Genomic DNA, 12928 nt, shown 5'->3' on the forward strand with positions numbered 1-12928 from the left:
AAACCTAAAAATGAAGAAGCTCTTTCCACTCCAGAATGTTTTGTTTGTAGTGGAGTTTATTTTGATGTGCTGCAAAAATCTTGCACCTAATAGTACATTAAAAATGTGACTTATTACAGTCAAAATTTTAATGAGGTTTACAAAAGAGACAGACTTGGTCCAGTTTGGAGTGGGAAACCAATAAATTAATTTGGAACACAGCGATCATTTTCATTACTCAGTATCTGTCTGGTTTCTTGGAGCCTCTTGTCTTGCATATTTGGAGTTTTCATTTCAGTTAATCTTCTGCATTTTCCATCGCAAATTTCTTAGTTGTAGTATCTGAACTGAGGCTGTTTTCTGGTTTAGGGTATTAAAGATGAGGAACTTTTCTGTGTTGCTGGGGTTTGTCTCTAGTTGGAATCTTTTTGTTTCTCTTTGTTTTGCTCAGCCGGTATTTTGAGTCAAGAGACTGTGTGTGCTTTTCTGTCCCACTCTCGTCCTGTGAGCTGATGTTTCCAAACTGAAATTTCAGGTGTGATCTGAGAAACTTTGTTGTTTGGTTCTGACATTCTGGTTGTAGTTGGTGATACAGATTTGTGATATTTTAAGGTAAGGATTTGGGAGGTGACATCTGAGTTACTGTGCTGAGGATTGGTGTTTGGAGTAAAACTGGTTACTGGGACAATCTGGAGGGAGGAGTGGTGAGCCATGAAAGGAGCTGCAGTTACCAACATGCAAAAGCCTCTGCAGTAGCAGGTTGCTGAGAAGCTGCCTGGACAGGCTGAAAGGCTGCACAAGCTTGGAAAAGGATGCTTCTCTCTGTCCTGAAAATCCCAATTCCTTTGAGGAAAGAGGAACTGAAATCTGAGTCCAGTATTCCTGAATGCCAATGCTTGTGTCATGACAAGAGTTGGGTAGCCACAATTTCAGCCTACAGCTGAAACCTCATCCAGAGCTGCTTGCTCCAGGTACTGTCAATGCTCCAGAGTTGTATTTGGGTAAAAGACCAAGTTCTTGCTTTCTTTTGTTTTACTCATGTTTCCTGTGACATTTTTTTGTAACTTTGAAAACAGTTGTCCATGTCTTTAAAGACCAGCATTCAGCTTCCAACTCATACAAACACAGACCTTTGGAACATTGCAAACCCTTCATAGGGCATGGCAAACCTGGATTTTGTCATGTGTAGGATGATTTTTTTCTGTAAGGAAGTCTTTTGAATATTGAAATCTATGGACACATCTAAAACCTCTATCACAAAACTGGTGTTTCCCTGGAGTCGAGGGCAAACAGGGTCAGTGCTATTTTCATGGCTAAGCTGTGGTACCACAGACATTCCCTGTTAGTGCCATGTTGGAGCCATTGCTGCAAGGTCATTTTCAAGTTTAAAATCTGTATTTTGCTGTGTAACTAGAGCTGGGATAAATCAGCCCCATGAAACTGGAGGCAGAAGTTCTCAAGTTTTTTTTGCTCCACAGACCACAAATTATGCTGCTGCTCCATGGGTCCAGTTTGGTTCCACACTGAGGAAATAAAAAATAGCATTTTGAAAAATCCTGCCATTTTGTAAGCTCAGTAGTTTTACAGGGGGTGGTGAATTGGTGGGTGTTGTAGGAATATTTGTTAGATTTTATTTTAGACCATATTTTAGGGTATCATTTCAGGGTTTATCTTCATTTCTACTGCCTTTGGTGTTCTCTCTCATGTTTAATTTAATGTTATTACTGTGTACATGAAGTGCATAGTGCACACTCGTATGCTTCAAACACAAGATGAAAATCTAAAGTATGCAAGAAATACTTTGATATTTTCAGTCATGGTTATGAAATACAGAGAATTTATGGGACCTGTGACAGCAACACGGAATATATAACTTTAAGACCCCTAAAGTGGCTCCAGTGGAGTCCCTCTGCACACCCTGCTCTGCATGCACAGCACATGTATGTGGTTTTATGTGTATCTGTAGTTGCAAGAGCTGAAAAAATTGAGCCAGTGTCTTCCATGAGGAAGGACCAGCTTGATTCAACATAAATTCTCGACAGGATAATATGGTATTTTGGAAGGAGTAATCTGTAGAAATCCAGTTATTATCTTGCACTTCAGTGCATTGAGCAAGAAAACAATCATATTGCATTAATTAATTAATGCTCATTTGCTGCTGTGAGTGATAATCCATAGTGAGCTTTTGTATTTGAATCTTCTAATACAAATCTGGTTTGCTCATGAAGGTTATAACAGGAATTCAGATACTTCATTGCCTAAAGGTGGTGACCACATGTTAATGCTGGTTTTGCCTGTGCACCAAGGAGAAGTGTTTGCTTAAAAAATACAACTGAAAATGGAATCTGCCCAAATTTCAGTGAACCCCCTGCCATGTTTCCAGAACAGTGGAAGTGAGCCACCTTGCTGTGTTTCAGTCTGTGTTTCCTGTGTCGGGCACTGGCAGCTCTATAGGCTGAATTAGTGGTGTTCATGGTCATCTTGGGCCTTTTGCTATGACTTTTCCATCTACACCTTTTTCCTGTGAGTAATTGCTGATGTGTAATCTGTCAATGAAATGAGAAAAGTTGAGCTGGTTTGCAAAATTTTTTCTCTGGGTCATACACAGGTTTGAGTTCATCCTTCATCTTCCCTTAGCACTTGGACAAAAGGAAAATGCTGCTGCTGCTTCTTTCCTACCTGTAGCTGTTAGTGTTTTCCTTTAGTTGCTTCTTCCAGGAATGCTGCTAAATACTGTGTGTTTTGGAATCACTAAAGCTCACCAGGCGTTCCAGTTGATGAGGCTACACAATAGAGACATTTGGCAATCCAGCAGTGACAATACTTGTCAAGTCCAACTGCTCTATCAGCAGGGATTGCTGAAGCTAAAGCACACACCAAGTCAGTGTGTAGGTGTGTTACACCTTCCTGGCAGGGAATCCCAGCTGATTACAGGGATATCCAGGTTCCACCTGGACTCTCATCAGGTTGCAGAGGCAGGCAGGAGTCCTGGCCCTGCAGTGGGTGTCCAGGGAGATTTCTCTGCTTGTTGATTTAAAACTAGGTGAAAAAAATCTGATTCTCAGTTATTATTTTTTCTTAATCATTAAAAAAGTAAATAATTTAAAGTTTCATTCCTTGTGTCCCTGAGCAATGCTGGATCTTCAGGACGACATCTTTTACAGGCTGTGCATCAGTCAGAATAAATTTTAGGGACCACAGACAGTTTTCAGCTTTCTTATTTTGTTGGCTGCCCCCTCCTGTCTGCTTCCCTTCCACTTTCCTGGGTTGGTTTAACTCTGAGACATGATTAATAGTGTGAGTTGCTGTCAGTCATCTTGTTCTGAAAACTTTCTCTAGAGGCTAAGTGTGCACTAACCTTTATGTGAAAAAATTTGGGAATGCAGAAGAAGACTACATTTTTGAACATTAGGTTTGTGTGTTAGTGATAAATAATTTGCCTGCTTAAACTGAGCATATGATTGAACTCTTTTAACAGTGAAGGTTACAATTAGAAAAGGGTAACTAATCACCTTCATAATTCACACTTGTAATGCATACAGACTAATTCACAAAATTATTTTCTAACTTATCACAGTTTGGAGACAATGCTTACACTGTTTAACTGCCACAAAGCTGCTTTTTGTTTTTAGGAACATTCGATTTGCTTCCCCCGTTACTGTTCTGATATTAGACCATTGCAGTTTGCAGTTTTATGGAACTTAATATTTTTCTTATTCAATGGGACATTCCTAAGAGTGGACTAATAACCTGGTGTTCATTTTCAGCTGTGAATAGCAGAGTGCCCAGTGGCTCCACCAGCTCCTCGCACACCACCGAGTCCCCGATGCCCGAGCCCTGCCCGCAGGCAGCCGGCAATGTGCCCCCGCAGTCCGTGCTCCCCATGTACCCATCCGTGGACATCGATGCACATGTGAGTAATGGAGCTAGGCTGGGACTGCATTGGCTTGGGGAAACGTAAATCTAGTGCTGTTGGAGAGATATTTCTGAATATCTGCTTCTTTTTCTTTCCTGGGGGTGAAGACTGAAAGTAATCACGACACTGCGCTGACCCTCGCGTGCGCGGGAGGGCACGAGGAGCTCGTGTCTGTGCTGATCGCCCGTGGTGCCAATATTGAACACAGAGACAAGAAGGGTGAGTGAAACATAACACAATTTGACCATGAACTAAAGCTTGAGACAGTGAATTTCAAAATGTGAACTGAATTCTTGCACTTCATGTAGTAACATTGGTCATACAAAGCCAGTGAGCTTCTGTCTGCACCTGAGTGGGATCTTAAACAGATTTGTGAACATGAGGCACTTCTGTCCTTAAGACTCACTCTCTAAAAATGATCTCAGCAAGCTGGATAGAGGAGCTGATGGGGGTAACCAGCCCATCTTGGCTGTCAGAGCTGAGTGATGGCAGTTGTCAGGTTGGGTATCATTGTTCTCAGGAACAGAGTTCAGCAAAGTCTCACATCTTTTAGAGTTGAGAGAACAAAACCACCACACCACCTGTGCTGGAGCTCGCAGTGACCACTGGCAGTCAGCAACACATGCAGGGCAGATGTGGTCACTGGTTGGAGCTTAATTAACAGTAATTATGCAGAAAGCTGTGACTTCTCCAAGGAGAGGAGTTGTTCAGAACTTAATCCAAACTGATCACTGCAAGAACTGTTTAAGTTTCTTTTGAACAGCCTTTGGCTGGAATCAGAGCCTCGATGTGACAGGGTCATAAGAGGGGTGGGAAAGGCTCTGAGATTGTGGCATCCAGTAGGAAACTGCCAGTCTGAGGAAGAGATATGATCAATAGAAGTCATTGTGAATTAACTTAGTTGTGCTTTTCTGCTCCTTAATGATACTATTGAGATACTCAAGGTTGCTTTTTAACGCAATCTCGTGTTTCTAGGTTTTACACCCTTGATTCTGGCTGCAACTGCTGGACATGTTGGTGTCGTGGAAATCCTCCTGGACAAAGGTGGGGATATAGAAGCCCAGTCGGAGCGCACGAAGGATACTCCGCTCTCCTTGGCCTGCTCCGGTGGACGCCAGGAGGTACAGACACATCCTCAGAGGGCTGGAGCTGTTACTGCAGATAGGGGCTTTTTTGTACAGTGTTGGGTTTCTTCTGTTGTTGATACATCTTGCTTTTTTTCTGGAAGGTTTTTCACCTGTTTCAGTGTAGCTAATTTAAGGCTTTTTCCTCTTCTAAGAAAGGAAAAAGAAATTTAAGACATTTGTCTTCTTTCCCTTGCCTATCCCAATTTTGTTAGCTGATGGTCACAGTCACTTATGATAATTTGTGGTCTTTTAGTCAGTGTGTCCTCACATGGTAAGTACTTCTGTGAGGGAGGCAGATATTTATTGAATAATTTTATTCACTGAGTACTTCCTTTATCCATCTTCCCTGTTCTCAAACCTGAAACAGCTGGTGCAGGCACACAAGGGCAGAAACTGGGATTTTGTGTGGGCAGTATGAGGCTTTATGATAATGCATAGGGCTGATAAGTGCAGATGCAATGCAGGACACATTGTACCCATCTTTTAAGGGTGTTTCAGAGTTCTGTCAGCTTTGTGTGTGTGTGTTGTTGTCCAAATGAGATTTGTGAAATCCTTCCTATTTCAATCAAGTGCACAGTACCTTAGAAGATGGCATGGAGATGGCCGAGAGCTCTGTAGTAGATTAATATAAGGATTAAAATAGTTGGCCAAAATTGGAAAGTTTCCATTTTTCTTTTGAATTGCAGATCTTTAACAGTAAAAGTACTTCTCATAAAAAAGGCAAGATCAGCATGGCCTGTAGCAGTAGCATTATATATTGAACAACTGAAGTCTTCTCTTCTTCCTCTTTATTTTTTTTCTTTATGCCAGAGTCTGCCTCTTATGTTTCTGGCTTAGCACAGAGCCTTTTTTTCTGGCTTGTTTGGAACTCACCTAGCTTTTGTTAATATTAAATTGAGGCCCACTGAAATGCATCACCAAAATGGTTGAATTCTCTCTCATTTTATTTCTCTGAAGCAACTTCTGATAGAGGAGTTCTTCTTCATCCTGGTTCCATTAACATCAGTCACTCTGATTTTTACCACTTTTTTTTTTGGGGGGGAAAGTTCATATAATACAGATGGCCAAACTTGGCTTAAGTGTCATTTGAATTCAGGTTGTGAGATGAGTTTTTCTGAAAGAGATGCTCAAACATTGTGAGACATTATGGGAGTGGGGTAGATCTAGTGTTTGCAAAATTTAGATTCCCAGGAAGAGCTTCACTTTAAGGCCTTGCAGTTTTATTTAGGTAAAACAATCTTTCTGGCAGGCAAGTGCTCAGCTGCTGTGGTCATGGGCTGTGAGGGCTGTACAGAAATAGGGAAAAGCCAAACACAGGAAGGTGGAGATTTTCCTATGGAATCTTGTCTGTTGACAAAGGAAACTGGTAGCACATTGGAAAGTCTGTGATAACATCCTCTCACTCCCTGGATAATAGCAAAGGCCACAATATGTCTGTTAATACTCATTAATACTGTCTTTTCAGGTTGTTGATTTGCTGTTGGCCCGGGGAGCAAACAAAGAGCACAGGAATGTGTCTGATTACACGCCGTTAAGCCTTGCTGCATCTGGTGGCTATGTTAATATCATCAAGATTCTTCTCAATGCTGGGGCAGAAATTAATTCCAGGTAATGTACCATGTGACCAGCTGAGCTTCAGTGTGGCACAGGCACTCCCTGTTGGCTCCATCCTGAGGCACAGGTTGGCATCTCAGGTGTTTTCAGACCTTCTTGCAACAGTGTTTTTACACTGATGACTTCTTCTATGTTCATGTTATCTTAGTGCTTTTAAGTGCTTTAATTATCACAAACTTCATCTGACTTTTACCTAAATTTTAAGAGATTATAGTTTGCAAACCTATTCTTTCCCTTTTCCACCATTCTGAGATCTGAAAAGTCAAACTTTCCAAATAGAACCACACTGAGAAAAGCAGCCAAGTGCTCAGGGCAGCTCAGTGTGCTTGAAGATGTCTTTTTCAAGCAGAGGAACAAACACACAGCAGTGTCTCTTAAGCCTGCTCTGTATTAGTTTTAAGAAAACTCACATGTATTCTAACACTAGATAGAGTGAGAGAACTCTTAATTAGGAAAAGTTAAAGCTACAGCTGTGCTAGGAGCATGTTTTTCTTCGAAAAAATCAGATGTAGCTTAAGGCTTATGTCTGCTTCAGCCATCAGAATGTCTGACAGCTGAAATATATTTTCCTGGTTTATAAATTGCAATTGTCTATTGCATATAGTCCTTCTGGTGGTTTCTCCTAATCAATTAAAAATGCTGCTATTTTTGGTCCCTGCCTATATTTTGTGGAGGTTATATGTTCCTTTCCGACTTAGAACAAAACATTTAGTTGCTCTTGGAGGCACTTGTACTTCCCAGAGCTTTTCTTCTGCCATGGGCACTGCAGCTTGTTTCTTTCCCTCAGGACTGGCAGCAAGCTGGGGATTTCTCCTCTGATGTTGGCTGCCATGAATGGCCACGTCCCTGCCGTGAAGCTGCTGCTTGATATGGGCTCTGATATTAACGCCCAGATCGAGACCAACCGCAACACCGCCCTCACCCTGGCCTGCTTCCAGGGCCGGGCAGAGGTGGTCAGTCTGCTGCTGGACAGGAAGGCCAATGTCGAGCACAGGGCAAAGGTAAGTGGGGGACTTGCCTTTCCTTATGATTCATTGCCTCTGAGTCATCAAGTGTCTTCAAATTTTCCTGTAATTTAGAGCTTCTCTGGGCTCAGACGAGTTATTACATCAGAGCGCTTAAATGTTCTGAAATGAGTGTGGTTTCTTTTAAAAAATAAAAAAAGCATCAATGATGATGTATTTTTTGCATTAGGGAAAAGCTGACTGGTCCTTCTGAGTTTATAATGAAACTTAGATTGAGTCTTGTCTAGATTTCTTCAGGTTTAAACTTGACGTGATAGTAACAGAACAGATACAGATATTTTTACATGCAAGTGAAGTCTAGGCAGGAAGAGAATAGTGTTGCTTGTGATTCTCTTATAGAACAGACTTCTTGTCTACAACCAAAGTAGTGCAGTCAAACTTTGTAAAGCTTTTACGTTGCTGTAGAACCCGTGGCTTCAGTACTGTGACCTTCTGTGCCTCTGAAATGCTCCACAGGTCCCATCCTTTGGTGCTCTGGGACAGCTTTGTGTCTCCTGCCATAAAGCAAGCTTAAAGCTTGTGTAGACAGCCAGACTGATTTCCCCAGCACAAAGGAATTTTTGGTAACTCCTAAGGCTGCTGAAATAATTGCTGTGTCTGTCTACCCCGCCTGCTTCTGGAATGACTGTGGCTGGAGAAAAGGGGATATGGATAAAAGCCAGCTCTCAAATGGTCAGTTGGGCATGTTAGCAGCTGGTGTAAGTTTTTTTAACAGTCTGACCTGGCAACTAAGTTGGGCCCAGATCAGTCTCAGTGCCAAGGGAGGCTAGAGAAAAGCTATAAAGCCAGTTTCTGAGTATTTTTGTAGAAACACTTGTGTCTTCATTTGAATCTGTTCTAACCTCTGTTGTAGAGATGTTGTTATAAACTTTGCATTTGCTGTTGAGACAGGTATCTGGTGGTGCTTAGTCAACAGTTTGCTTGGGTTTGTATAAATCAAAGCCCAAGAGTGTTTGGGTTTTGGGTTGGTTTTGTTTGGTTGATTTGTGTGTGGGTGTTTTGTTTTGTTGTTGGGGTTTTTTTTGGTTGGGTTCTTGGGATCTTTTTTGAGGAAGAGACTGCTTGAAGTTAGGCTCCTAAACTAAATATAAGCAGCTAAATAAAAATCTGATTTCCCTTTGTAGGAATCATTTATGTCTTGTCTGAAGTATGTTGTGCAGATTTCACAGAGTAACTCGTTCTCTTTGCACAGACTGGTCTCACACCTCTGATGGAAGCAGCTTCAGGAGGCTATGCAGAGGTTGGAAGGGTTCTCCTTGATAAAGGAGCAGATGTGAATGCCCCACCTGTGCCTTCCTCAAGAGATACGGCTTTAACAATTGCAGCAGATAAGGGTCACTACAAGTTCTGCGAGCTCCTCATTAATCGGTAAATCATTTCTTCTCATTAAGTGTTTAAGGCCAGAGTGGGTGGGGCTCTGGGCAACCTGATCTTGTGGGTGGCTTCCCTGCCCATGGCAAGGGAGTTGGAACAAGATGAGCTTTCAGGTCCCTTCCAACCCAAGGCAGTTATAACTAATGATTAGTGGCACATCTGCTCCCTATTCCTCTGTGGCAAGAGTGCTCTTGTTCACATTACCTCATGCACCTGAGAGCAAAGGGAATGGGAAGCTTTGAAAATAGGGTGTTAAATCTGTTCCCTACTCTGTAGTGTTATCCTGGAATATCTCACTATTGCAGTGTTAATTAAGCCAAGCAGGCAGCTGGGACCAGAGGCAGGCAGACAGTGTCTGGCTTGGACAGCTTGTTTGTGTATGAATCCAGCAACTCCCATGTGAGCATTTCCTCACTGTCACTTTGGGGGCAAAGCCTGGAAGTAGCTCTTGAGCTTTTCAAGCATAACCCAGTGTGCTGCCAACATCTTAAGGGACTGCTTTGTCCTGTGGGTAGTCACCACACTGATAATTTAAAGGTTGCTGGTTGCATATCTCTGGTGCAGTAGGTGACATGAAATGAGTGTTCATTTCTGTCAGGAGGTTTAAATATTCCCCTTGTCACTACCTGCAGATGAAACAGCAAATTTCAGAGACACGATTTCTCGTATCTTGCCACTGTATTTTAGTTATTAAAGTTCTATATCCAGCTGTACTGTGATCTTGCTCACTGACTTGCACCTTTACTCATGCCTTTCTCTGGGTTTTGCTCTTAGAGGGGCACACATCGATGTTCGCAACAAGAAAGGAAACACCCCGCTGTGGCTGGCAGCCAACGGTGGGCACTACGACGTGGTCCAGCTGCTTGTGCAGGCAGGGGCAGACGTGGATGCTGCAGATAACCGGAAAATTACCCCTCTCATGTCAGCATTCCGCAAGGTAGGAGAGAGCTCCTTTCATGTTTTCAAAACAGTGCCTCTTGTTTGGTCTTGAGTCTGACTGCTTGGGTTTGGAAGAATCAAATATAAGATGGCAAAATTGCTACTTTGATAAAATATCTGCTTCAAAGTCATAGTTACTGTACTTCACAAAGATCCAGTTCTTGAGTTGAAAAACTGTTCCATAAATGGTGTGAGCTTTATCATTTCCAGTTGTACACTCTGCAAAAACTTTGACTGTTTGAGATTTCCGTATTTCTGCAGTCTGTACTGCTTGTTTCAGTCCTGCTTTGGAGGTGAAACACAATACCAGTCCTGCAATAAGCTGTCCTGATTCCTTTGTGCTTCTCTCATTCTGTTCCTAATATGTTGTGATGGGACACTGTGTAGTCAGCTCTTCTGTCACCCACTGCCTTTTCTTCTTGGCAGGAAGAGCATTGCTTTGGAATGGTTCCATCAGTTGTGGTGTTGGATGCAAGGAGCATAAGCAGAGGAATTTATTAACTGTAGCTGCTTTGCCTTTAACAAAGGAGCAAATAACTGTGCAGCTTTTTTTACAAACAAAAATGCTGAGCTTGCCCCTGTTTTGACACTGCCTTGCTTTCACATAACTTCAGAAGCAACAGTTGGGTGCTTTGTGTGGTTGCACAGTGTACCCTGGGAGCAGAGGAATGTACTTGCCAGGATAACATTCAGGTAGCTCAGTTTCCTGGTCTGACTTGGCCTGTGATTGAACAGTCCTAAGTCAGCTCCATGGGGTGAGTGGCAAGAGAATGGATTGGGTGACAGATGATGTCTAAAGAGGGTTGTCTTGTGTCTTGGTTGGTATTAAAACCATGAAGATCTGCCTCTGGTCCTTGTATTTTAAAATAAAAAGTAACTTGTGGAAGAGCTTCTCTTTGCCACCTTGAAGCAGAGCAGTGGCTGTGCTGTCAGCACTGAGCAAGCAGGAGCTGCCCTTCTTCCCAAACAGCAGCTTACCAGAAATGTTCCTGCTGATTTGCAGTGTTTTGCATTGAACTGAGAGATATCAAACTTGTATTTTGATGATGAATGTTGACAATTGTATACAAAAGCTTAGAATTTTCTTTGGTGTTCTAGGGGCATGTGAAAGTAGTTCAGTTCCTGGTGAAAGAGGTGAACCAGTTTCCTTCAGACATTGAGTGCATGCGCTACATCGCCACCATCACGGACAAGGTGAGCAGGACCTGAGGGGGAGAAGACCCTGGCCTGAATTTCCAGCAAAAATATCCATGGGGAATTCTTAAGTATTCAAACACTGAATGAACATGTTTGCTCACATATATCTGATTTGGAGATGTATGCATGTCTCCTTTTTACTATAGCACTTCAAAAGTAAATTAGGTTGGATCCTATTCTGAGAATAGTTTATGAATACAGGGGAGCTAATCTCATTGTAGAGCAATCCTCACTCCTCAGTTGTTTATTGCAGTGGTAGTAAGACAAGTTTGCATTTCAGGACCTGTTGAAAAAATGTCACCAGTGTGTGGAGACAATTGTGAAAGCTAAAGACCAGCAGGCTGCAGAAGCCAATAAAAATGCAACTATACTGCTGAAGGAGCTAGACCTGGAAAAAGTGAGTAGATGATTGCTGTCATGTAGCAGTTTTTGAATTGTGTGTGAATTTTTAGGCTGTTTCCTTTAATGCTTGGGGCAGTCAGTCTTCATGTCTTCATGTCCCCTAATGGATCATACAAGTGAGGCACAAACAGAGAGTGGCAAATCAGAACTGACCTCTGCTTCAGCCACTCCACTGTCCTTTTTGGGAGCTTGGACTTAGCAATAGTTCCTTAGGCAGTAGCTCTCTGGGATCACCTCAGCACAGAGGATGTGTGAGTAAGGGAGGTCTCCAGTCTCATGGTGTATTTCTATGGGTGTAAATCATGTCCATAAGCATTTTATGGACTTCTCCTCAGGGGAGTTGAGCAGATATAGAGAAAATCCCCTTCTCCATTTGCTGAGAATACTGTAAATTATTCTGAATAACACACTCAAGAGTGGGCTCTCTTAATGGAGGTTTTTACAGTTTTTTACAAGTTCCACATTGGTTTATTAAATTTTCCAGGTTGTGGACTTGTTGAGCACACATCAGTTGCTGTGCACAAACAGTGCAGCAGATGAGTGATTCCATATATTTAAAAAAAAAAAGGTAAAAATAGAGCCATTGAGTACTGGCTTTTGAATCAAAGATGAGGACATCACACCAAAAATATCACTGAGCTTGAGAAAGGACTGAGAGAATGAGAGATTTTTCTGGTCTTCCATTAAAACTGTATTTTTTTTTAATAGTTCTGTTTTGGTTATTACTTTGTTATCGTTCCTTAGAAGTTTTGGGACCAGCTAGTCCTGTTATTGCATAAGGTCTGTCCAGTTTCTGTGTAATGATTCAGTATGTGCCAAAGTCATTCTAGTTCATTGTGCTCTCTCTTTTTTCCTTCCCCCTAGATTTCTAGGGAAGATCTGAATTATAAGTATAATTTAGTCTGTGTGAAAATGTTTAAATATGGATTCTTTTCTCCTACATAGTCAAGAGAGGAGAGCAGAAAACAAGCTCTTGCAGCCAAAAGGGAGAAAAGAAAGGAAAAGAGAAAGAAGAAGAAAGAGGAACAAAAAAGAAAACAAGAAGAAGATGAAGAAAACAAGCCTAAGGAAACTCTGGAACTGCAAGAAGATGATGATGAAGAAGAAAATGATGATGAAGGTAAACAGGGGTTTCTATGAACAGTGTAGTTGTGGGGGTGCCTTCTAACCATGAAGGTAAAGGAATCTGTTTGAAGGCTGGTCCCTCATATTTGACAGTGTTGCATGGCTGCTGCCTGCAAAACTCCTTTGCTCATTTTTTCACCCCCTCCTTTGTTCACAAAAGTCTTTCACTCTTGGAGGATTTACAGCTGTATTTGGTGCTAGTCTGACAGCTCAGCAAGGAGCATAACTTC

At 42.0% G+C, this 12928-nt stretch overlaps 1 protein-coding gene across 14 annotated transcripts in view; it reads left to right on the forward strand.

Annotated features, from left to right (window-relative positions):
* The window catches only part of ANKHD1 (ankyrin repeat and KH domain containing 1), a 100754-nt gene that overhangs the window by 68263 nt on the left and 19563 nt on the right, over positions 1-12928 (forward strand). For 13 of the 14 annotated variants that reach the window (XM_064387915.1, XM_064387903.1, XM_064387905.1 and 10 more), the window contains 10 exons: positions 3747-3892; positions 4003-4114; positions 4871-5016; positions 6488-6630; positions 7424-7637; positions 8854-9029; positions 9810-9972; positions 11073-11168; positions 11452-11568; positions 12519-12693. In XM_064387915.1, the coding sequence (XP_064243985.1) occupies positions 3747-3892; positions 4003-4114; positions 4871-5016; positions 6488-6630; positions 7424-7637; positions 8854-9029; positions 9810-9972; positions 11073-11168; positions 11452-11568; positions 12519-12693 (1488 nt within the window). Of the gene's footprint in view, positions 1-3746; positions 3893-4002; positions 4115-4870; positions 5017-6487; positions 6631-7423; positions 7638-8117; positions 8307-8853; positions 9030-9809; positions 9973-11072; positions 11169-11451; positions 11569-12518; positions 12694-12928 lie in introns of those variants that run through there. The other variant, XM_064387918.1, reaches the window with a different exon arrangement.

Source organism: Passer domesticus, chromosome 13 (genome assembly GCF_036417665.1).
Source record: "Passer domesticus isolate bPasDom1 chromosome 13, bPasDom1.hap1, whole genome shotgun sequence".
In the NCBI taxonomy this organism is placed as follows: Eukaryota; Metazoa; Chordata; class Aves; order Passeriformes; family Passeridae; genus Passer; species Passer domesticus.